At 34.6% G+C, this 24896-nt stretch overlaps 12 protein-coding genes across 12 annotated transcripts; 8 read left to right on the top strand and 4 right to left on the bottom strand.

Annotated features, from left to right (window-relative positions):
* Nucleotides 1–333: 333 nt before the first annotated feature.
* Nucleotides 334–1767, top strand: Kpol_1045p75 (S8 family peptidase; the record flags this gene model as incomplete). Its single annotated transcript, XM_001645896.1, has 1 exon — nucleotides 334–1767. The coding sequence occupies one exon, from the start codon at nucleotides 334–336 to the stop codon at nucleotides 1765–1767; it is 1434 nt and encodes a 477-aa protein (XP_001645946.1).
* Nucleotides 1768–2239: 472 nt separating this feature from the next.
* UTP23 (rRNA-binding ribosome biosynthesis protein UTP23) lies at nucleotides 2240–3013 on the top strand (the record flags this gene model as incomplete). The annotated part of the gene is made up of 1 exon (XM_001645895.1): nucleotides 2240–3013. The coding sequence occupies one exon, from the start codon at nucleotides 2240–2242 to the stop codon at nucleotides 3011–3013; it is 774 nt and encodes a 257-aa protein (XP_001645945.1).
* A 1488-nt stretch (nucleotides 3014–4501) lies between these two features.
* On the top strand, nucleotides 4502–7390 carry Kpol_1045p73 (uncharacterized protein; the record flags this gene model as incomplete). The annotated part of the gene is made up of 1 exon (XM_001645894.1): nucleotides 4502–7390. One exon carries the CDS (start codon nucleotides 4502–4504, stop codon nucleotides 7388–7390), a length of 2889 nt encoding a protein of 962 aa, XP_001645944.1.
* Nucleotides 7391–7555: 165 nt separating this feature from the next.
* Nucleotides 7556–9643, bottom strand: NPR2 (nitrogen permease regulating protein NPR2; the record flags this gene model as incomplete). The annotated part of the gene is made up of 1 exon (XM_001645893.1): nucleotides 7556–9643. One exon carries the CDS (start codon nucleotides 9641–9643, stop codon nucleotides 7556–7558), a length of 2088 nt encoding a protein of 695 aa, XP_001645943.1.
* A 487-nt stretch (nucleotides 9644–10130) lies between these two features.
* Nucleotides 10131–10934, bottom strand: Kpol_1045p71 (uncharacterized protein; the record flags this gene model as incomplete). The annotated part of the gene is made up of 1 exon (XM_001645892.1): nucleotides 10131–10934. One exon carries the CDS (start codon nucleotides 10932–10934, stop codon nucleotides 10131–10133), a length of 804 nt encoding a protein of 267 aa, XP_001645942.1.
* A 1341-nt stretch (nucleotides 10935–12275) lies between these two features.
* Kpol_1045p70 (alpha-mannosyltransferase) lies at nucleotides 12276–14129 on the top strand (the record flags this gene model as incomplete). The annotated part of the gene is made up of 1 exon (XM_001645891.1): nucleotides 12276–14129. One exon carries the CDS (start codon nucleotides 12276–12278, stop codon nucleotides 14127–14129), a length of 1854 nt encoding a protein of 617 aa, XP_001645941.1.
* A 318-nt stretch (nucleotides 14130–14447) lies between these two features.
* On the top strand, nucleotides 14448–15236 carry Kpol_1045p69 (glutaredoxin; the record flags this gene model as incomplete). The annotated part of the gene is made up of 1 exon (XM_001645890.1): nucleotides 14448–15236. One exon carries the CDS (start codon nucleotides 14448–14450, stop codon nucleotides 15234–15236), a length of 789 nt encoding a protein of 262 aa, XP_001645940.1.
* Nucleotides 15237–15622: 386 nt separating this feature from the next.
* APC11 (anaphase promoting complex subunit 11) lies at nucleotides 15623–16153 on the top strand (the record flags this gene model as incomplete). The annotated part of the gene is made up of 1 exon (XM_001645889.1): nucleotides 15623–16153. One exon carries the CDS (start codon nucleotides 15623–15625, stop codon nucleotides 16151–16153), a length of 531 nt encoding a protein of 176 aa, XP_001645939.1.
* Nucleotides 16154–16359: 206 nt separating this feature from the next.
* TRP1 (phosphoribosylanthranilate isomerase TRP1) lies at nucleotides 16360–17049 on the bottom strand (the record flags this gene model as incomplete). Its single annotated transcript, XM_001645888.1, has 1 exon — nucleotides 16360–17049. One exon carries the CDS (start codon nucleotides 17047–17049, stop codon nucleotides 16360–16362), a length of 690 nt encoding a protein of 229 aa, XP_001645938.1.
* Nucleotides 17050–18003: 954 nt separating this feature from the next.
* On the top strand, nucleotides 18004–20193 carry SOK1 (Sok1p; the record flags this gene model as incomplete). The annotated part of the gene is made up of 1 exon (XM_001645887.1): nucleotides 18004–20193. One exon carries the CDS (start codon nucleotides 18004–18006, stop codon nucleotides 20191–20193), a length of 2190 nt encoding a protein of 729 aa, XP_001645937.1.
* A 1093-nt stretch (nucleotides 20194–21286) lies between these two features.
* On the top strand, nucleotides 21287–22576 carry MAF1 (RNA polymerase III-inhibiting protein MAF1; the record flags this gene model as incomplete). Its single annotated transcript, XM_001645886.1, has 2 exons — nucleotides 21287–21292; nucleotides 21485–22576. The coding sequence occupies 2 exons, from the start codon at nucleotides 21287–21289 to the stop codon at nucleotides 22574–22576; spliced, it is 1098 nt and encodes a 365-aa protein (XP_001645936.1).
* A 533-nt stretch (nucleotides 22577–23109) lies between these two features.
* Nucleotides 23110–24600, bottom strand: UGA2 (succinate-semialdehyde dehydrogenase (NAD(P)(+)); the record flags this gene model as incomplete). The annotated part of the gene is made up of 1 exon (XM_001645885.1): nucleotides 23110–24600. One exon carries the CDS (start codon nucleotides 24598–24600, stop codon nucleotides 23110–23112), a length of 1491 nt encoding a protein of 496 aa, XP_001645935.1.
* Between the last annotated feature and the right edge of the window lie 296 nt (nucleotides 24601–24896).

Raw genomic sequence — 24896 nt, 5'->3', positions numbered from 1 at the left:
TTCATTTCGGTTAGTTCTGGTGTTTTGTTGTTTGTTTGGGTGTTTTTAACAAACAAATGTGTGTCTCTCTCTGTCAGTAACTCCGACTCCGTCCATCCCTCCCCCCGCTGAATTTAAATTGTGGTTAATTATATTATTCTCAGCTTACAGGTACAGATAATGATAATAATATATCTGTATATAAGGAGATGTTTTGAGGCGTTGAGGACACCTTTTTTTGTTTCTTTGGCTTATCTTTGGCGGTATCTAGTAGTAAAAGCGTTGGATTATTAAAAGACCGATTTAATAAGAAGTTAGATAAAAGAAAAGAAAATACCTATATCTTCATTAATAATGTTATTTTTGGTATTTCTGACTTTATTGAATTTTTGCCACGCTTTGGTTTTGCCAGAAGAGGTTAGACCTGCAAGTTTGATAACTCCGAACTCAGAAGTAATTCCTTATAACTATATCGTAGTGTTTAATGAAGGTGTGACACAAAATGAAATTTCTTTGCATATTGAAACAATGAGTCAATTACAATTACAATCTGTTACTGATCTACCTTATGATCATGAATTTTTTACAATCTCTACTTCTTCAGATGTTAATTCAAATGGTTTACTAGGTGGTGTACGTGACATGTTCAAAATTGGTAATGATTTACATGGTTATACCGGTATGTTTACCGATGAAGTTGTCGAATTTTTACGTCTATCACCATTGGTAAAATTTATTGAACGCGATTCAATGGTACACACTACTGAAGCTACTACCCAATATAATGCACCATGGGGTTTGGCTCGTATTTCCCACAGAAGTCGTCTAAACTTATCTACTTTCAACAAGTATCTATATGATGATTTAGGCGGCAAAGGTGTAAAAGCATATGTTATTGACACTGGTATTAATATTACAAACGTTGATTTCGGTGGAAGAGCATATTGGGGGAAAACTATCCCAGCAGGTGAGGCAAATGTTGACGGTAATGGTCACGGTACCCATGTTGCAGGTACTATTGCTTCAATTCATTATGGTGTTGCAAAGCAAGTTAAAGTCTATGCAGTTAAGGTTTTAAGATCAAATGGTGCTGGTTCCATGTCAGATGTCTTGAAAGGTGTCGAATACGTTGTAGGTGCCCACCAGAGAGATGTAGGTACCGCAGGTTTCAAGGGTTCTGTTGCAAATATGTCCTTAGGTGGTGGTAAATCTCGTTCTTTAGACTTAGCCGTCAATGCTGCTGTTGGGGCTGGTGTCCATTTTGCTGTTGCTGCAGGTAACGAAAACCAAGATGCATGTAATACTTCCCCAGCAGCGGCTGAAAGAGCAATCACGGTGGGTGCATCTACACTAAGTGACAGTAGAGCTTATTTTTCAAACTGGGGACAATGTGTTAGTATCTTTGCACCAGGTTTAAACATTTTATCCACCTATATTGGTAGCCCAGATGCAACCGCAACTTTATCAGGTACCTCTATGGCCTCCCCTCATATTGCTGGTCTTGTAGCATATTTCTTATCTTTACAACCTGCTGTAAAGAGTCAATTCTACAGTCAAGGTCAAGCTACTGCAATTACTCCGGATCAATTAAAGAAAAAAATAGTAGCTTTCGGTACTAAGAATGCTTTACGTGACTTACCTGCCAATACTCCAAATGTAATTGCGTACAACGGTGCAGGGAAAAGTTTGGAAGATTTTTGGAATGCAAATGACTATGTTAAGAATTATCAATCTCTAGTCATCACAGAACAACTTCAATTCATTTTGAACAAAATGAATATTTTTTAAAATTCAGAAGAGTTTTCCAAAATATCAAATCTAAATTAAAGATTTGTGGCATGCGCTGGTAGCTGTCCCTGTCATCTGTTTTCACCTTATCAAAAGTATTTGACCTTACATTTGAAAATAAAAAAAATGAAAAAAAAAAAATTTTCTAAATCAAACGATAAAATATGAAAAAAAAGTATATACTAACACCAATTACCATCTTCTAATATCATTTTCCATACAAATATGTATACCTTATATACCCTTTTACTATGTTTTCTTAAAGGTCTCATACCCTTTGTTTAAGTTTTCCTTTTTCTCGCATCGGCTCTACTACTAATTCCAACTCCAAGACAAAATAACCATTTTGAAAATTTTTCGATGAGATAGATATATCTTTATATAAAGACAAATGAAACTGATGAATAAACGTGTTTTAAAGTCATCAAATCAAAGGATCTAAGCAGCTATCCGTCAAGTCATCCATTTAAAAATGCGTCAAAGAAGAGCTAAATCCTATAGAAAGCAAATGTTAGTATACAATCACACTTTCAAATTTAGAGAGCCATATCAAGCGATTGTAGATGACCAATTAGTTTTAGATTGTTGTCAATCGAAATTTGATATTCTAAAGGGTTTGAAACGTACGTTACAGGCAGAAGTCAAAGTGATGATCACACAATGTTGTATGCAAGCGTTATACAAAACTGATAATCAAGAGGCAATTAGTATTGCTAAAGAGTTTGAAAGACGTCGTTGTAATCATCCTCCAAAGGATCCCAAATCTCCATTGGAATGTATTGAAAGTATTGTAGATATAAAAGGTTCCAACAAGCACAGATATGTTGTGGCTTCTCAAGATATGGATATCAGAAGAAAACTGAGAAAGATTCCAGGTGTCCCAATTGTACATGTTTCAAGAGCGGTGATGATTTTAGAACCATTAAGCGACGCCAGTTTGAAAATTAGCGAAAGATTGGAAAAGGATAAATTATATAAAGGTTTGAATGATTCAAAACACACAGCTGGTTTAGATGAACCAAAATCGGAAAAATCGGAAAAAACCAGTGAAAGTAAGAAGAATAAGGGACCTAAACAACCAAATCCATTAAGTATGAAGAAAAGAAAATCAAAGCCAGCTAGTAATGAAGTTGAAGCTGAAACTGAATCAAAGAAAAAAAGAAGAAGAAAGCATAGATCGAATGCTAACTCTAATGAATCAGAGATTAAACATTCAGATAATGAAAACGCTAGCGATGGCGAATAAGTTAATTTTTGCATTTAAAATTTTATAAATAATTGATATTATTATAGAATTTGTTTTTAAAAAAATGGGTATTTGATAAATATTAATCTATATATTAAAGAAAAGTGTTTCTAAGTAAAATAAAAAGTTTCCATTCTTATTATTATTAGTAGTATTATATTTCATTTTTGTATTATATTTCATTTTTGTATTATAAATAAACAACTAGAAAACCAATAGCTGATAAATATCTCTTAATTTTCAACAAATACAGAATTCAAATAGGCTTCCATCTCAGTATAATACTTTTCACAAATGGATTCCAAAACTTCGCCATAGTCTTTCTGTCCCATCTCATTGTTGAATCTTAAGTTATCATCATAAAATTCAATAATTTCTTCGATAAATCGATTATAAATGACACCTTCTGAATCTTGGGCCATTTGAAATTCACTCATTGATACATCTCCTAATTCTGCAACATCTTCAGTCTCAGTTACAACCATTGATTCAAATACTTCCGATGAAATTTCCATGTAATCGTGATTTAAACTTTGATCTGATTCGATATTTCTTGATATAATTTCATTAGTGTCATTAGTTGTCTTTGTAAATACTGCGTCAGTCCCATGAATGCTCTTTGTTTCTAATTCGATATTATTGTTTGAACCATGGTTAAGATAAGAATAGGAATCCTTGGAGAGTTCGGAGTTCGGTCCATCAATTGGGAGTCCTAGTACTGGAGAGAATATTGATGGAACTAACGCTAAATGTAAAAGTATTAACATAATGTCGGTGGATTTATCCTTCTTGCTAGTTGTGAGTTTCTTTCTCTTGGAAACAAAAGGAACAAAACCTATAATTGTTAAATGGGCAGGTATTCCCCGCCACCTTCCATTGTTTTTATATCAATCAAGATCATAGTTTTATCAAAAAATGTTTGCTATTTAGTATGATAGCAAACAATAAATCTTACAAGGAATAACCTCAAGAGATGCCTCAAAAGAGGTAAGACAGCAAGTAGAATCTTACTATATGTTTAATAGCAAAGAAATGGTCTACAAATTCCTCGAAGGCACACTAATATTAGTTAAGTTCCATATAATTCAGGTGGTTAAGTTAAAACTATTATTATTTCTTGCTATATGAATAGACATGTGTAACTAGCGAACCGACTTATGTAAAGCAGTCCACCATAGGTTTTGGTAGTTCAAACTTGGATCAAATACAAGTTTGGCCACTCAGCAAGTACATAAATGTCCTAATATATACAGATCATCACATACAGTTTCCTTGACTTCCAAAGAATGCTCAATTTTATGCTTTTATGCTTTTATCCTGAAATCTTGCTGCTTGTTTAGTTTTTAAGCTTTAAGTAATTTTTGCAAATATCAAACGCGTATTAATTATTTAACAATACAAATTGATAATGTAAACAAATGATTCGATGAGTTGTATGTTTGTGATAAAACAACTTCAAAGACATCGATCGTCGACCATTGGTATGCCATGTCATTGAGTGATGGTGTTAAGGACAAGGTAGAGTGTAATATTAAGGTTGTTGCGAGATTCAAAGGGCAGATTGATAACGAAAAGGGTGACGATGTTAGAGATCAAATTATAATAGAGGAACCAGGGCTGATAAAATTTAAAGGGAAAGACGATGCTGTTAAACGTGAATTTGGAATGGATCATATATTTAGTTCTGATGTGGTTCAGGAGCAATTGTACTTGGATTCGCTGAAGCCTATGTTTCAAGATTTTATAAATGGTTACAATTGTTCTACTTTAGTCTATGGAAAAACAGGATCAGGGAAGACGTATACGTTGAGTGGTGAAGAAGATTCATTACTTCATTCGGAAGCATCAAGACTTTCTGTTGGTGTAATTCCAAGGGTTTTGGAGGAATTATTTGATCATTTGTCTTGTAATAATATTGATCACGTGGTAAAATGTTCCTATGTGGAGATTTATAACGAAGAACTTAAAGATCTACTGGTGGATCAACATAATTCCCTTTTATCAGCCTCGATCAAGAAACTTCGAATAGTAGATAGTGGATCTCCCAATGTCAAAAATGGAGCAAATAGTAACTGTAACACAAGAGACAATTCTCCATTAACAAGTTCAAAATCGATACCCACCGCAATAATAAGAAAAAAAATGGGTAGACAATCTTTAACTGCATTGAAACAGGCGAATACATTGAGTATATCAAGATCAAACTCATTCAATGAATACTCACCGCAGCGACATATCCAGGAGAAAACAGGAGCACCATATATTCAAAATTTAGAAGAATTTCATATAACCAATGCAAAAGAAGGCATACAATTATTACACAGGGGTTTAAAAAATAGGCAAATTGCATCAAGTAAAAATCAGAAGTATTCGTCAAGGGCAAGTACGATATTTACAATTGTATTATATAAAGAAGAAGAAGGAGAGATATTTAGGGTCTCAAAATGGAATTTTGTTGACCTGGCAGGTGCAGAACATTCTCATAAAATTGAAGGTACCAATCAAAGATTCAAAGATATTAATATAATAAATCAGGGGATCCAAAATCTAAACAAAATAGTTAATTCTTTACATGAAAAGGAATCGGTGATACCCTTCAAAGATTCAAAGTTGACATATCTAATAAAAGACACACTCGAAGGAAATTCAAAATCTATTTTTATTCTCACCTTAAGGTTTAATAAGGATTCTCTTGATGAGATGATAGAAACATTAGAATTTGGAAATAAAGTCAGGTCCTTAAAATGTTATCCATTGTTAGGTCCATCGATTAACAAAGAAACTTTGATTAAAAGCATATCAAATGAACTTGCAAAGGTCAAGTCAGATTTGTTGTCTACAAAATCTAAAGAGGGTGTTTATATGAGCCACGAGCATTACGATGTTTTAACAAAGGATTTGGATAAACATAAAGTTGAAATTATGGATCTGAAAAAAGTAATAGATGAACTAAACGAACAAAGTACGACCCTCCGAAAAGATAAAAGAGCATTTGAAGAAGTCAATGAAGTCCAAAGAATTAAACTTCAATCTATGAGAGATTCAGTAAGTATGATGTATACAAATATTGAGAAACAGCAAAGGAGAGAACATGATCTTATTAATTCAACTGATAAGCTAAAAGAAACTGTCAATAATATGAATGTTACCATAGCTCGATACACTGACAGAGAATCTTCAGTTCAAACACAAATGAAAACTCTTTTCAATGAAGAGCTGTCAAAACTTAAATCAATGCTACTGAAAAACTTGCGCCAGTTTGAAAAAAATGAGTTGATAGACAACTTAGAAATTGAAAATAATTTAAATAAGGCACATGAAGAAATCAAACAGATATTGCAAATTTCGGAGAATGAGATAGACTCCTTATTTTTAGATTGCATTAAGAAGATGTCAGAAGAATCTCCAAAGTTATTTTCATCTTTTATACAGGATGTATCACGATTGGAAAATTCTACTAGCGAAAACTACAATAATCTGGCAGAATTATTATCCGATGTAAGTGAGGAATTTAATAATTTAAAGCAATATATTAATGAGAAATTTTTTAAAAATAATCACGAAGAATTGCTTAAAACTTATGTTAATAAAACCTATCATCAAGTTCAAAAATCATCCGATGACTTTCTACTAAAATTTAATGATTTACTGGAATCATATTTAGAAGGAAATAAAAGTGTTCTGTTACAGAATATAAAATCAGCAACATCTGAAGTCATTGAAAATGAAATGAATCATTTTATTCCTCAAAAGGAAAAATGGGAAAAATCTATAGAGTTAATTGAAAAATCAAAACATTCAAGTAATGAATTTAAAACAAAAAATAGAGTGATTGTTGGTAAGTTACAAGATACTTTAAAGGGCACATCCGAATCATTGTTTGATACTCTTTCAGAAATGAAATCTAAAATTAATGAGTTACAGAAGGCGGCTAATATAATCGAGAATAATGAAGTGGTTACTGAGGAGTTCATAAGTATTATGAAAAAGAATGGCATATTAAAGGACACACTCAATATAAATATGACGTCTACCGAGGAATCGATTGTTGCTTTCGATAAATTAGATGATTCTATAAGGAATGTCTTTAAGAATGAAATTGATACAAATATTACTGGTTATCAGTCGATCTTAAAGGAAATATTTGATCAACTTGATCAGCAAAGATTAACGCCAAATATGAGAAATAGGAAATCTCCTGTCAGGCAAAGTGTATCACCTAGTAGAACAAGTCCCCAGATACAATCTCTTATGAACTCGGATCTTTTACAATTCAATGAAGCAAGAAGCTTTGCTGTAAAACATTCTTTGGATAAAGCCCATGATGAAGACAAGATTGATGAGGGAAGTAGTAAAAAGAGGGTCCATCGTGCATAACTAATATATCTATCCATTCAAGATTGATTTTAGGAGAGGATATTAAAACTTAGAGCATATATAGATATATATTAATAATTTAATGAATATTAACGTTATTATCATCCTTGATATTGTTATTCCCCCTTGTATTATGAAGTTTTCGTTATGTCGTTATATAATTCTTCAGCTGTTTATCACTTTGAAGTCTACCAAATGCTTCAGCATCTCTTCGACCTCAGATCTTGGCTTTTCAAGTAATACGCATATTTTATCTAAATTTTCAGTAGACTCTAGAGCCTCTAGAAGTATTTGCTCATTTTGTTTTCGTAATTTCTCTAAATTGTTGATATCTTCATTTTCTGTAACGTCCCCAGAAGAAGCAGAATATTGCATGTTACTATTTTGTTGAAATGATACTTTCGATAATGTTCCTGGCCTTTTGGGTACTTTGCTGTATGGATTTGAAGATTCGAACAAACTTTGAACTGATTTTTTCTCCAATTCTTGTGAATTTAAAGCTCGGTTGCTTGAATTTTCTTCTTCTGTTTTTAGAGTTAATTTTTTATAAACATTTTTCAAAACACTATCAGCAATATCTAAATCTAATGTTTGAATTCTTCTATTTCTACCAGAAATAAGATCTTCCCCCACTTTAATATCAGACGTGGAAAAAATATCTTGAGAAAGCTGTTTTTGTAGTTTATCCTTTCTTGTCTCTTTTCTGTTTTGAATATCTTTGAATTTTTTAACTTTATTAATTTCTTCAAAATTGGCTGTGACAGGGAATGATTGGCATCTATAAAGTAGACCATTAATAATACCAAATATGATGAATTTCCTTATATCAATGCCATTATTTCTTATTTCAAAAAAATTTTCTTTATACCATTCTTTTAGAGTAACACCCTGACTTAATGATCTGTAAAGATCAAACAAAGTAGATCTTGTTGGTAACTGTTTAACGTTTCCATTCAAATCGTTTGTATTTTGGCTTGAAATACTGCTTTCTGATCTATGTCTGTTTAAGTATAAATCTGATCTTGAATATAAAGAGGAATTTTCATTATGAGAAGAAGCTCCCCTTGAAGATACAAATGATGCAGCTCTTGAATCAATGCCGTTTTTGGATTTCCTTAAATTTTGACTGTCACTTCCATCAGAGTCCAATTTTAGTTTTGATAATGATTCTAATGGTAGTTGGTGTAAAGTGGAAGATTCTGGGACTGTTACGTAAGTTTGGCATTCTGTAGCCATCAATGGATCTGTTAGGAAATTACGAAGTAAACTAGTTGGGGCATATATGTTTGAGAATTGGAAAATGTCTGAAATTACTACACAGCCATAATAGATGAAATGTTTAATACATTCTATCACCAACACAGTATCACTATCACTTAATTTAGCAATTTTTGCAATCGAATTTACACCATCTATATGTGGTACAATTTTCAACATAGTTGGGTCCCAATTGACGTCTATAATTTCCTTTAAGTTAACTCTTGATATCGGTACATCTTCTATAGATATAGTTGCTGGAGGTGGTCTTAATAGAGGAAATAGTTTTATATCTACAGCGTTACCTGCGTCTATTGGGATCAAACATTCTGAATAATTATTTAAATCTTGATATAGTCTCATGATAAAATCTTGTATGGAAAAGTCTGATTCATCATTTGAGACAAATTCTTGAATTTCTTTATACTTTTCGAATAGGTATGATGAATTTTTTTTTGAATCGGTTGCATTTGCAGAATTTGATTGATCGTTATTGCTGTTGTTGCTATTGCCGTTGTTGTTGCCACTGGAATCCTTTTCAGGTTTTAATTTTGAATCTTGATCTAGGGAAGAATGTAAGATAGCTTTGAAATCGAAATAAGCTAAATCTTTTTCTGCTTTTGATAAGAATTGAGATTGTTCTTCTAGGACTCTGAACATTTTCCCTAATTTCACAATGACTGATTCGTATGGGGAAGTTTTGCATTCATAGGGGAAGACGAATACCAAATTAAAACTGAAGTTATTTCTAGCATAGATGGAACAGTTTATAGTGATAGGGTATCCGATAATTCTGTAGTTTCCATATTTCAAAGTTAACAATTTATTGCATAATTGTGGTTTAGGAATCACGTAACTTCTGATTGAATCGAAATTTATACTGTAGTTGTCTAGATTATTTGGTGGGAATTGGTAACAAACTTTTGGACCTTCAGTAGGATGGAAAACTGAATAGAAGATGGTATGAATAGGTTCAAACCCATCGAAACCTACCATTATACAGATATAACCGGGGTTACGTGAGTGTGTATTAGTAGTGTTTGGTCTTTGGTTTTCGGTTATTCCTTTTACTAGAGAGAGAGTGGGTATTTTAAATAAGCTTGGATAAAGTGGACTAATTTTTCAATGATCTAAAGCTTTTGAATGCGATGAGATGAGAAGTAGTGAAGGGGAACGGTTGTGTTGGGAAGGTATAGAATTATATTAAATTAAGTATTAAATTACTTTATAGATTATCTAAAGCGTGTGTGGAGTGATACAAACAGGTGTGACCCTAACTAAGTATACAAAATATGTAGATATAATTTGTAAGATATGTAAAAAGCTGAGTAGAGTGACCTTTTAATTCCAACGACAGGAAGTGAGATGAGATGAGATGGGATGGGATGGGATGAGGTAAGTTGGAAGTGGAATTGATTAGAATAATAAGTCTAAGGTACAACAGATACATAAAGCAGCTAAACAAGCTGTCATACAGTCGTCGTTACCCTTTTGAGGAGGTTGTTGTTGTACGTATATAGGTTGTTGTTGTTGCTGTGGTGGAGGTTGTTGTTGGTAGTACTGTTGTGGTGGAGGTTGTTGCTGGTAGTATTGTTGTGGTGGAGGTTGCTGTTGGTATTGAGGGTATCCTCTTGAGTTGTCGTAACCTTGTGGAGGAGGAGGTTGTGAGTGGCCTGGGGGAGGAGCACCTGGACGAGAGTACTGTAGATATATGGGGTGGAGGGAGAGTTAGTGATTGGGATGGGGATGAGGGAAGGAAGAAAGACAAATGAATATATTTAATAACATACTGATTCTTTTTTGTTTGAGTTGCCGTAGTATTCGTTGGCAGACATGGTGTGAAGTGATTGATTAGATAGTTTATGAACCTTTGGTGTTGGGGGGATATGAGAGCCAGATCAAAATATAGAAGAGAAGAGAAGAGAAGAGAAGAGATGAGATGAGATGAGATGAGATGAGCAAGGCGAGTGTGGTATTGATATATATAGAGTTCAAGATAGATACGAAGTGATTGATTGATTGATAGATTGTTTGTTTGGCTGGGATGGAATGAAGTGAAGGGAAGGAAAGCGAGGTGATTTGATTTGATTCTTTGCGATGATGTGTATATCTGTTCTTTGCTCGAGAGAGAGAGAGAAGGGGGGGAAGGCAGCGAGAGTGGAACTGGTTGGAGGAAAAGTAAGAGCAGGTGCGAGAGCAAAAGAGCGTTGGAATAATGCGTTTGGACGAGCGGAGAGAAGGGAGGGTAATGGAAATTTAAATGTGAGTCCCTGTATTGTTTCAACATAGTTTTATACGAATTAGTAAAGATCTATGACACCAGATAATACGTGTTATTATCGTTGACACATACAAAGACTAATAGTGACTGTTATTTGATTCAATTGTATATTATTGTATATTATTTACTTACTCTGTACATTAGAAGAAGAAGATATAGAACTCTTTAATAATAAATATACTTATTAACAGTACTAGTCTACTACCAAACAGACGAATAGAATAAAAGCAACACCAAGCACTTATTCAACGTACAATTACTAGATATCTATAAAATAAGAATTCACAACAAAGAATACATGCACGTGACTAGTCACTGATAACGCGACCACGTGACGCCAGGTGCGTGTGTATGTGCATGGTGCATGTGCGTGTTTATTTTATTTTGCCGAGTGTAACAATTTTTTTGTTTTTGTTTTTGTTTTTGTTTCGGGACCACACGTTGGGGACGGGGGTGGTCCAGAGGCTTGTGAGTGTAATGCAAGTGTAATGTGTCATCTGTCACTTCTGACGGCAATCATACGCGTAACAAAGCTCAACGGCCCGAGCCAACCGAGACGAGACGCTGCACTAGGTCGCTGTGTTCTGTTCTGTTCTGTTCTGTTCTGTTCTGGTTTGGTTTGGTTTGGGCTGTTGCTTAAAATAGCATCTCTGCTTGTCGAGGGAGAGGGAGGACAACGACGCGTGCAGTGCAGTGGAGAGAAGTGCGAAAAGTAAAAGAAAAAGAAAGCGAAAAAGAAACGCGCTAGCAGAGACAAGTTGTTTTTGTTTCTTCTTCTGCTCTCTCTGCTCCTGGCTCTTCCCCCTCCCCTCCCCTCCCCTCCCGCTCTCCCACTCCAAAAGCTCATCGCATCGCTTTTCGTCTTTTCGTCTTTTTTTGTTTTTTCGACTCGACTCGACTCGAACTGCTCTGAGCTGAGCTGAACTGAACCGAACTGGAAATGTTTAACCGTTGCTGCTGCTGCTGCTGCTTCCAAGACAAAGACTGCTCACAAGACTTTTGTTACTGTTACCGTTTTTCGTTTTACTCTCTCTCGCAATGCGTTAGCTTGTTACTGTTACTGTTACTGTTCCTTCCTGCACCAACACCAACAACCGTGATCCATCAATCGATCAATCGATCAAACACCAATGCAAATACCCGTAGCAAAATTTATATCGTCAAACATCATAATCTATCCCATCTACATTTATATACATTTGTATATATATATATATATATATACACAAATGTATATAAATGTATGTATCTATGGTTGATTGCACACACACACTCAACTCTCTTTCCTAGCTCCCTGTCAACGCAGTTTCATCCCATCCCATCCAACGTCACTGGGCATCGCGGGAAATGGTCAGCAACAGAAGATTCTCAAAACTTTTCAAAGTTTCTCTCGTACTAGTCGCCGTTTTAACTTTTGTCATCCTAAGACATCACAAAGATGAAACTGCTAAAGTATTGCAAAACTACACTGACGCCGTCAGCTCATACATCGGAGACTCAATAGGTTCATTAACTGGCTCCTCTACAGATACTGCCTCCTCCTCCTCCTCCACCACCACCAACGACGACAATAAAGAAACTCAACTAGAGGATGCCGACGACGACGACGATGACGACGAATTGAACTTCGTCCAGATGGAAGAAAAAAGACTAAGAGAAAACATGAAAACTTTCTATTCAAAAGTTTACGATCTACTGAGATCAGCCGGTCCAGAAGGAACCTCAGATAGAAAGTACGGCCAGGACTGTCCCCTAGACTCAGATATAGGCCAAAGGAAAAACGACGTCCATAAATGGAACGTCCTAACACAAGATAATTTATCAAAATGTCTACAGATCGACGAAGAATCTCTAGCCATGTTGAAAAATTCCCATCGCAAATACATCGACGGCTTGAAAGAATTGGGCTCATCTCCAGATATGTATTCCGGCGACGGTATCGTTCTAGTGGCAGGTGGGAAATTCTCACTCTTATCCACTTTGGTAATTAAAACTATCAGAAATTTGAAAATTAATTTGCCTATCGAAGTATTCATCCCTCCAATGGACGAAGGCGATGACGAGCTCTGTAACACTCTATTGCCAAAGTACAACGCCAAATGTATCTTCCTGTCAGATTTCCTACCAGAGGACAAGATCAACGAGGATATAAAGATAGATGGGTACCAAACGAAGGTCGTCGCAATCGCTGCCTCCAGTTTTAAAAACGTACTGCTTCTAGACGCCGACAACTACCCAATCAAAAATATTGACGACATCTTCTACTCAGAACCATACTCTTCAAGAGGTCTGATCTTTTGGCCGGATTACTGGAGACGTTCCACTTCTCCTTCTTACTACGACATCCTGGATCGTGACATCTCCCAAAATGAACGTGTTCGTAACAACCTAGACGATATAACTCCTCCTTCGGTTTACACAGAAGACTTGAAAAACCATAAAGATATACCAATGCATGATTTCGAAGGAACCCTGCCAGACGTATCCACAGAATCTGGTCAACTAATGATAAATAAAGAAAAACATCTAAAGAGTCTATTACTGGCAATGTACTATAATATGTATGGACCAAACTGGTATTATCCAATCCTAACTCAAAAGGCTTCAGGTGAAGGTGATAAAGAAACTTTCATCGCAGGTGCGAATTTCTTCAATTTGCCATTCTATCAAGTTAAAAAACACGTAGGCACAGACGGTTACACTCGTCCAGGTGGCTATCGTGGGGTTGCAATGTTTCAACATGATTTCATTCAAGATTATACTGCTTACGAAAATGCAAAAACTTTCATCGAAAAAAAATACCCAAACACCAAACAAGATAAAATAGATAAAGAATATTCACCTTTTGACTTCACTGACAAGTTCTTTGAAGATGAGCATGCTGACCCAGTAATCGATGTTATGTTCGTTCATGCTCATTTACCAAAATTCGAACCTGTTGCATTATGGGAAGAAAACGATCTAATGCAAGACGGTAGTCATGTTCGTTCTTATACAAAATACGACAAACTAAACCATTACGATTTAGAAATGGAAAATTTTAAAGCATTAGAAGAATTGTTGTGTCTTGAGAAACCATTCGAATTTAAATATTTGAAAGATAAACTTTCAGATGATAAAGAAAAATGGCAAGGCCTTTGTAAATATATTAAAGACAGACATATCTTTATGGAAAAGACTCATGAAGAACATTTCTCATAATAGAATTCATATACTTTTATATAATAGAATAGAATAGAGTACAATACAACACAATACAATACCATATTATCCCAACTGTTACTATATTTATATACATATATACATATTTATGTCAGATGTGCATTGATGACGTCATTGTTTCCAATCCTCTTTCGAAAAAATTTATAAAATACACCAGACACGTTAGAGGTTTGTGATATAAATAAGAATCGAAACGAAGTAATGATGAATAAGTTTATGGATGGTGATTATAAGGCTAGTATAGTCTCTGTTTGAGCAGTTGATGAAGAGTCAGTTTGACGTTGTTGAGAATCTACGATGGCATTGGGTTGGAACAAGAGAAATATTAGAATTTTATCCATAACTGGGGTTTTGTTATTCGTTATATTTTTGATTAGTCAAAATAATAATGGGATGTTAACAGATCCTAGTGGACTAATTTCTGATGCTTTTGAGTCTACTTCTGTTAAAGGTATGATAGATAGTGATAATGTTCGTGTTGGTGGTAAAGTAAGATATTCTTCTGACGATCTAGTCAAAGGTACGGCTAAAGACGATAAAGTTAATGCTGAAATTGATAAGATTAAAGAAGAAGTAGGGTTACCATTTAATGATAATAATAATAATAATATTGCTAACAAGAAATTGACGACTGATAATAATAAAAATAATGTTGTCAACGAAAAATCTACAGTTCAAAATAATGCTGCTCAACGTGCTGTTCAAGGTGGATCAGAACCTGTAAAGTTTGACCCTGCCCAGGAATATGCTATAATCAGCGAATTATCTCCAATCATCTTATATACAAAGACTTTCTGTCCTTACTGTAAAAGATTGGCTAAACTATTGGAAGAATCTTATTCTTTCCAACCAGAATTCCATGCTGTTAAATTGGATAAACATACTCACGGTGATGAGTTACAACAATTTGTTAACAAACAAACTGGTCATAATACCGTGCCAAATTTTGTAATTAATGGGAAATCATTAGGTGGTTATGATGATATTTTGAAATTGCATGAAGCAGGCAAATTAATAGAAACCATCCAGGAGATGAGTGATTATTCTGTTGTCGTCAAAGCTATTGAAAAGCCATCAAATTCTTAAATGAATGAATAGAATTGATTCATAAAAATAATATATTTTTGAATTTGACTGATTGTCTTTATTTAAATAACTCTCTTATAGGATATATAATATAATTATGACAATGTATATACAACAGTAGACTAACGACTAATATGTAATCTCGGGTTAAACTTGTCCATCTTTACTGTTTTGGTTGGTTTGGTGTCTTCATTTATATATATATATATATATATATACCCTTTAACTGATATCTAAATTCTATCCATCAATATATCGATGACATTAAAACAAAAAAATTTTATAAGTGCCATGCCAACTTTACCAACACAACTGGTTTTTAAAAGCACAAGAAACAAATAGATAGACTAGTTACGTGAGTACTACATATCTGAGGTTATTGGATCATGAAAGTAGAGGTTAAGAAAGTTCATTGTGTTTTCTCCTGGTCCTGGCATATACCAAAGAATGCAGGTACTATTGAGAGTGGATTAGGTGAAGATGCCATTGGTGATATTCATGGTATGGTCCATGAAGACGATGAGGAAGATGTGTGTGGTATATGTAGAGCAAGTTTTAATCGTACTTGCCCTAATTGTAAGTTTCCTGGTGATGGTTGTCCCTTGGTTATCGGTGAATGCCAACATAATTTCCATGTGCACTGCATTTATGAATGGTTAGATACAAGTACATCGAGAGGTTTATGTCCTATGTGTAGACAGTTGTTCCAATTGAAAAAAGGTGTATCCATAAACGATTCTCATATTGAGAGGTTTAGAGAGTTGGCAATTAAGAGACAGCAAGAACAGAATGAGTTTGAATCAAATTTAGATGATGATGCTGCTATTGCAAGAGCTATTGCAGAACAAGAAGATACAGGGAGAAACGTTGATAACCAAGGAGATATAATAATGGACCAGGATCTAGTGGTTCGATGAATTATATAGACTTTTCGTGATTAAGATCCATCCGCTAAATACATCCTAGATGTGTTGTCTCTTTCAATCTCCCATTGGTGAAGTTTCTTGCAGGCATGAAGCTTCTCTGTATTTGCATATATCTATTAGGTACTAGTATATAGGTTACGATTCTAATGTATTATAAGAATGATAAGATATTACATAAAGTGCGTATATACATTATATTATGTTTTTGCCGAATGTATAAATTTGGATATCTTGGTGGAATCCTTCTCACCATCAGTTTCGACACCGCCACTGACATCAACACCTACTACACCAGGCAAAGAAGAAGCTGACGAAACGTTATCAGGTGTTAACCCCCCAGCAAGCAAGAACTTGACAGGTTTGTCACTATTTTTTGCCCAATTTGAGATAGATTCCCAATCCAAGAGTTCACCGGTTCCGCCAGCCTCTGAATCAAATAACGGTAGGCAAATAGCACTATCGTCAGTGGTACATATGCTGCTAACAGCATCACAATCTCTAGGAAATATAAACCTCTTGATAATAGGTTTCTTTATATACTCGTAATACTCTTTCCAATCCTCATCGCCATGTAACTGAACGATATCGATATCATAAAGGTCAGATATTTTCAAAACCTCCTCTTTTGTCTGATTTCGAAACACACCGACGACATAAACGCTACCATTTCCAATACGTCTACTGTTCTTGGCCAAAGCAGATATGTTTCTGGCTACATCAGGATTAACTGTTCTCTTTCTATTAGGCACACATATCATACCAACCAAATCCGAGCCTGAATCAATTGCAATTTCAGCAGCTTGCAAAGTCTGTAACCCACATATTTTAACCAAAGGGCCCTTTCGATTGACAATTGCACTCAAATCGATCATCATAGCCTCATTCATAGCTCTAACTTCCCAGTGCTGAGTCGGTTGGGTATTCTTGAATAGTCATCAATCGAGTTCGAAGTTGGGACATTTTTCAATCCAATGCCAAGCCAAAAATGGCAATGAATGGGAGGGGAGGTCCAAACTACAACAACAAGATGCAAAAGGCAAGAGGGAAATGTGAGGAAATGAAAAGAAATACTTGGGTATACAAGATGGAGAACTAACCCCTGGTTCAACCAAGAGCTCTCTTGCTTATCTATCACCTTTGCTCCGGAAACAGCAAAGGTGCTATGATATGATATCTGATGAGGGCAACTCAACGTCAGCGTAGAGTTTTTGAAACCAAGCAAACTTAAAGAGAACATACGTCATGTACATCTTGGCTTGATTAGACACAGTGAAGTGTAGATAAGAATCATTTTCACCACCACCGGTCCCAGTCCCTTCCCCTCTCTCCCATTACTAAGACATTGCTAACTCTACATGTGACAGTAGCATTAGAATACCACATCACATTCTAGAGACCCAAGGAACTTGCCAAAAGAACTTGCCAAAAGAAACCAAGCAAACAAGCAAACAAGCAAACAAACCAGAAACTAGAACCCTCTGGCACCTCATCTCATCTCATCTCATCCTTTTATATCCAACCGTTGGCCTGGTTCGTCATACATCCATCCCATCTCCTGCCATGTAAAATTTCAGTTAGCCTTTAAAATCTATAAAAAGGGCTAAATTTGATATATAAGAACAGAAGAGAGAGAAAGAGACAGAGAGAGAAGGAGAGTTCAAGTTGATGGATGGCTAAAAGAAGTTGGGTTGCAAGGTTAAGCAGGATTAAGTTGATGGTTTGGTTGTAAGAAAGTAGGTCCTGGTTGATTGCTTTGTGTTTGATAAGAGAGATAGTGTGTGTGTATTTGTTTGTGTTTTTTTATTACATCGAAAGGATAGTATTTTTGACTATATTTGCAAATGGTCGAAGATAACAAGAGTTCTGAAGAGGAATCGACACCTATACCTTCTAGGATGAGTACTCCCCTGGATGGCGATGGTGAAGGTCGGGTACGAGTTCCAGGTAAGAGTGTGGTTGGTGGACCTTGTTCCTCTGAGCATAGTGCTGGGACTGGTGGTAGTGGTAGTGGTAGTGGCGGGACTTCTGATCAGCGTACACGTGTCAGCAGTTCTGATGGACAAGATCATAGTAAAGTTCATCGAATTATATTTAAACCATTGCCTGCTGATTCGGTGGCTCAGGCTGAAGGTGTGCGATGCTACAAGCTGCCTGAAGGCAATAAGATTAAACAGATTTTTCTGCCTGCAAATATCACAAACCCTGAAGAAATAGCAAAAATATTAAAAGCAGCGTCTGCTGCAAGCACGGTGATAACTAATCATCGTAATACTGTAAACAATTCTGATAAACCAACGGTTTCCCCGGATCCTGTTGTCGTGGTGGAGACTCAACCTCCAGCGCAGAAATCAGCAAAACCCATTGATGAAATGACTTTGGAGGAAAGAATATCTTATATTAAAACTTCATTACAGGGCGGTATTCCACTCCCACCGGTTAACACGCACTGTTTAAAAGAAATAGAGGTGCAAGAGATCGCAAAAAATGCACAATTGAGACATGATATCGTGTTCGACCCTAATTTACAGTTTAGACCAAATTTAGACGGTAATCTAGGCATTAAGAAAAAAGAACTTGCAGATGAGTACTGGAAAGAAGTTGAAAATGAAATCTTTGTCTATCAGAAACGAAGAGATGTGTTTGAGAGTAGGAGAACAAGGTTGGTGCCCATTTTTGACAATTTAAGAAATATAATACTGACCATTGTGGCTCCAAAGGATGCCCAAATGGTTAAAAATATTTTAGAGACCAGCGTGTGTGTACAAGGTATTATCACTGGTTCGTTGGATATTTTACAACTAGCAGACTGGATATGCAAAATATTAAAAGGACATTGTGCTCCAATGAGAGATACTTTTATGAAACAACTTTACTCGAAATTTGAAGAAGCAACGACCGAAGATTCACTGAGTAAGTTCGTTGGAGCAATAAGGTTCTTGTTTCATGTTCTTGAGATTATGAAATTAGATGTTGCGAACCATCAGATAAGGCTTCTCAGACCGGCATTGGTTTCAAATACTGTGGAATTCGAAAGACAGTATTATCAAACAATCTTGTCTACTCCTAATAACAAACTGATTCCATCGTTTGATTGGTTTAAGATTAAATATAACGAGGAGGTAACGAAGGGTAAATTAATAGCTGGCCAAACAACACCTCAACTGTTATATCGTTTCAACATAAGAAATATTTTAGAATTAGCATCATGTCATAATATGGTACAAAGTTATCCTGTGGCACTTGGTTTTGACCGTTCTAGACTAATTTTACTGAGGACAAATATTCGTCAAATTGTTTGTTTAATGATTTGTCGTCTGCTATTTAAACAATTGATATCACAACATAAAAATATTGATACATTGGCAAAGAATTATATCACTACTAAATATACTGATGAAAGATTAAAGTCGGAAATAATGAGTTTAATCACAGAAGAGCATGGGAATTTTAAATGGACTAAAAATACAATGTCTATTGCATTGCAATTATGCAAAGTTATTGAAGAACTATACCTTGATTATTTGAGAGAAACGAAACTTCCACAATATGGGATTCCTCAAACTGTTGCGTTAGATGAGAAGCAAATAGAATTTGCAAAAGCATGGTTGTCTAAACAAATTCAGCCAAACAGCCCAGTTTATATATTATTGGAGACCAGGGTTTTCAAGTCGTTAGAAGATATAATCTATTCCAGATCTGGATGCACTGTTGAAGGTAATGTAAAACAGGATTTTTTGACAGTATACTCAAAAAATGCAAGCTACAAAAACAAGATGACAAGCAGTACTAACGAAAAACCAAAACCAGATAGTGAACTTGAATCAGAGGATACTGATAGTACTAATGATAACAATGTTACGAACGACAATGATAATGACAATGGCAGTAATAGGCAACAACAAATTATACCACTTTCGTTAAGTAATTTTGAAAATACGATTTCACTTTCTTATGTATTATCAAATTTCCACTGGTCAGTGTTTGGATTTCATTACATCAAATGTTTAGGTAATAACATGAAGAAACCATAACCATTATTCCATAGTATAGATTAGATTTCAAATACCCTAATCAAGTCATCTCATCGGATCAGGAACATGAACGATTCCAATTAATATTTTTTTCCCTCATTCACCAAAAAGTCACGAACCCTAATTTAATATAATAATTTCAACCAAAAAATTAAAAAAAAAACTAAGAAGAGAGGGAAAAAAAATCAGATCTAGAAAAGGAAAACCCCTACAATGAAAAATTATCTGTCGATGAGGAAGCTCAAGTAGCAAAATTCCGATGTTGTAACTGACACTAATAAAAGCCAAAAACAAACGATAGATTATCAAGAGACATTTTCATTTAATCAAAGATAAAATTTATTTCACTTCTAATATTAAAAACTTCAAGGAAACAAAAATTAAATATAAAATATTGTAACTAATCAGTTTATCAATTCATACAAATAAATAATTTAATTTCAATTTTACTATTACTATTACTGAAAAATCATCTAAAACTTTGACTATTTCTAATTTCAATGAGCCTACATCCGATTTAAAGTTTGCCTGGTATATAAATATAGATTGTTTGATCTTAATGCAGTCACGAATCAATTAAACAAAAGCAATAAGTAGAAACTGCTAAAAATGAGCATGTGTTGTTTTATATAACCTTGTTGTCCCCTTTCCTTACCTTCAAGTTCATGTTTTTGAACTTACCGCTGGGGCAGGTCATATAATAGTTGTATGTCTATAAGGGCTACTCTTACGTACTATTTTCATCTTCATTTTTTTCTACTTCAAGTCACGTGTATGAAATTGTAAGGTGACTGTATATTACATCACGTGATATTGTTGACTTTATTTCAAAACGGTAAAAAGATTGTATACATATGTTACCCGCATTATTATTATTATTATTGTTATGAGCACGTGATCGATATTTTTTTTCAAATTAAAAATATTTTTGGAAATTTTAGAACGAAATTGGAATTTGGTAAAGGGATTAAGAGAAACAATAGAGGTATAAGAATATAGCAAAAGAATTTGTTGAAATGAGATGGGTATATAAGTTGAAGGAAGTCATATCGCTAGCCATAATTGATCTATCAATTGTGCAGATTAAGCTAAGATGAAAGTATGTGTTTTTGGAGAGAAGAACTAATTGAGAGGATGAAGTATTAAGTCCCTCATAATTTTTTTGCCCTTGGCTGCAAAAAAAATGTTTGATAATTTTTTAACTATTATTGTTATAATCTTAGTTACTAACTTCTATTTATGGGTGGTCATTGAGTCATTGATTGTACCTTTGTACCTATTTTTATGATAGTTCATTGATGAATTAGATGTTGAGAGGGTTAATCAGACCCTGAATTTTGAAACAAGTGATTGTAAAATTACTGGAGGTTGTGATATATTCACTACTAAACCAGTGGCTTCTGATAAGAAACTTTACAAGACTATTGATAACCATTTGAACGTATTGCTACAGGAAAATGAAACCTACAATGCATTTCAACAAAGGCAAAACGACTTAGACAATAACGGATTACTATCACCAGCTACTTCAGAGCAAAGTAGAGATTGTAATTCTTTCTGGGAACAAAAAAGAAGAATGTCTGTTAGTGATAATGATAACCAACAAAATATCGGAGGCACTCCCATTTCTATTAGAACTAGTAAACTAAACGACCAGAATTTAAAAGATTTAGTAACGAATTCAGACAACGAATATTTAAGTTCTTCATCCATAGAATCCTCTTCCAATCATGGAGAAAAATCAAGAAGGTCGTCAAGTGTAGCGGTGAATGGGTCAAGTTCAAATAATAAGTTTAAAGTTTCTAAAATCTCTAAAAATAGAAGAAGGTCGTCCGCAAACCATGATCCTAGCAATATAAATATTGGTCCATTTGGTCCAATTAACGAAACAGCTAGTAGGAGGATATTTGCATATTTGATTGCAATATTGAATGCTTCGTATCCAGATCACGACTTTTCTTCTTTAGAACCGACAGATTTTGTCAAAAGTTCACTGAAAGAACTAATATCAAAGTTCGAAAATTCCTTATATTCACTGGGAAAACAGCCAGAAGAATGGATGTGGGAAATAATTAATTCACATATGGATTTGTCAGATTGTGTGATATACAGGTATGATCCTAACAAGTCATTTTTGGACGATGAGCCTGGTCATTTATGGAGCTTAAATTGGTTCATCTTCAATAAAAAAAGAAAAAGAGTAGCATATCTCTACTTATATGCTTTAAGAATACAAGCTCCAATGACTGATATTAAAGAAACTCTACCGAGATGCGGGAGGAAGTTGACTATTGATCATGATTCAAATCAATTTGAAGGTGAGTATGACTTGGTATATGATGACAACGCTATTGAGGATGACTCAGAAGCCGAAGCTACATGAGAGCATATCAAATACATCTTACGGTTTTGACTTTACCTTGTTTAAAGACCGAAGCTCGGATATCTTATAAAGATTGATTTTAATAGATCAGATTATTGTAATCGGCTACTTTTTTGCCTTTGATTAATTTATGTTTTACATTCCCTATGCATTAATTCACTCATTAATATATTACTGTTCTGGATAAACTCAAGTTGTACATTTTTATTACCTAATAATTGTAGAATGTTATTCTATTATTATATTCTATTGTATCAACACCTATATTGGTCTGTCTTACGGCTTTCCCTGCTGACTTGATATTTTATATAGTTTTCTTTCGTTATATATTCTCACTAGTGCTGCCTTCCTCATAAATATTTTTAATAACTTAATTTAATTGTAATATTAATAAAGATTCATATATTATTTATTTATGTATTGATTCCGAGTTTTGGATTTTGTTTTATTTTTTGAATATTTTTGAAGACAAAACATAAAAAAACAAAAAAATTAATATATTTCATTTATATAAAGTTCTTATAGGACATAGACTATTTTGTTGGTAAATTTCCCAAGATAACTGTTTTTATGAATGTATACTCCTCAATACCATGTAAAGAACCCTCTCTACCAAAACCAGATTCGTCGACACCACCAAAAGGAATAGCGGCATCCGAAAACAAACCGGTATTACAAGATACCATACCATTTTCTAAAGCTTCAGATACAGCCATCAGATTGTTTATATTTTTAGAAAATACATAAGATGCTAATCCAAAGACAGTATCATTCGCATACCCAACGACCTCATCTAAGGTATCAAACGAGAATATTGGACATAATGGTCCAAAAATTTCTTCTTTTGAAACCCTAGCATTTTGAGGGACATGAGATAAAATACAAGGTGCATAGAACGTAGGACCAAGTTTAGTAATTGGACCACCTTTTACTACTACTTTGGCTCCCTTAGCAATCGCATCCTTTGTATATGTTTCAACCTTTGTAACTGCGTCAGCGTTGATTAGGCAGCCATGGGTAGATGATTTATCCAAACCTGGACCGATTACAAAATTCTCAACCTTCGAGGCTAACATTTCTGCAAATTTATCGATAATACTTGAGTGAACGTACAATCTATTGGCACAAACACAAGTTTGACCTAAGCCTCTAAATTTAGAAGCAACTGCCTGTTCGACAGCCAATTCTAAATCAGCGTCTTCGAAAACAATAAATGGAGCATTTCCACCTAGTTCTAAGGATAATTTCTTCAAAGTCGAGGATGATTGTTTCATTAATAGTTTACCAACTCTTGTGGAACCAGTAAAGGAAACTTTTTTGACTTTTCTAGATTCACATAATCTTGCTCCAAACTCAGGAGTATTTTTGCTTGATAAAACTACATTGAAAACTCCAGGAGGGAAACCTGATTCCTCTATAAGCTGGGCTAAGGCCAATGCAGATAATGGAGTTTGAGAATCTGGCTTTACGACAACTGTACAACCAGCAGCAAGTGCAGGGGCTACTTTTCTTGTAATCATTGCACTTGGAAAATTCCATGGACAAATTAACCCGCATACACCAATTGGCTGTCTCATTGTAAATGCTTTATTTGAAGGATTTGAAGGTTGTATAGTGGTACCATACATCCTTGGGGCCTCTTCAGCAAACCATTCAAAATAAGAAGCTGCATATTTTATTTCACCTAAAGCTTCACTGTAAGCCTTACCATTTTCCCACGATATAATATTAGCTAAATCATCAGCGTTGTTGTTCATTGCATTGAACATGTTCCTTAACCATGTCGCTCTCTGTCTTGGAGTTGTATATTTATAAGTCTTAAAAGTTTCATACGCTACATCAATAGCGTCATCTAATTCCGATATGGATTGCTCTGGTAATTCTTCAATTACCTCTCCAGAAGCAGGATCATTGAGTTTAAAAGTATTAGAACTGCTATTCAACCATTTACCATTGACATAAGCACTGGACCTTAAAAGCTTACTATTTTTCAAAATAGGTCTTGGAAACTTAACTGTTGTCATTATTATTATATAGTACCGACAACCATTCCCCTACTTTCTTTTTTATTCCAGTATTGATTAAAAGATTATTAGAAATTGTATAAAACCATCCACCAACTGATATTGCTCAAGTTCAATAAAATTTAAATTCGAAATTTTTTTTAAAATGTTACTAATGTACTTAATTAGGTATTTAGAGAATTAAGGTCAAAATTAAACCTTAAGTTTCACTTTTTCTCCTATAGGTTGGAAATTTCCGACTAAATCGAACTTGATATAGGAAGAGTATCTAACATACAAAAAGCAAAGAAATTTAA

This window comes from Vanderwaltozyma polyspora, genomic scaffold (genome assembly GCF_000150035.1).
Source record: "Vanderwaltozyma polyspora DSM 70294 KpolScaffold1045 genomic scaffold, whole genome shotgun sequence".
NCBI classification, from domain to species: Eukaryota; Fungi; Ascomycota; class Saccharomycetes; order Saccharomycetales; family Saccharomycetaceae; genus Vanderwaltozyma; species Vanderwaltozyma polyspora.
The sequence above is the reverse complement of the archived record's forward strand: the minus strand, read 5'-3'. Positions and strand labels throughout refer to the sequence as shown.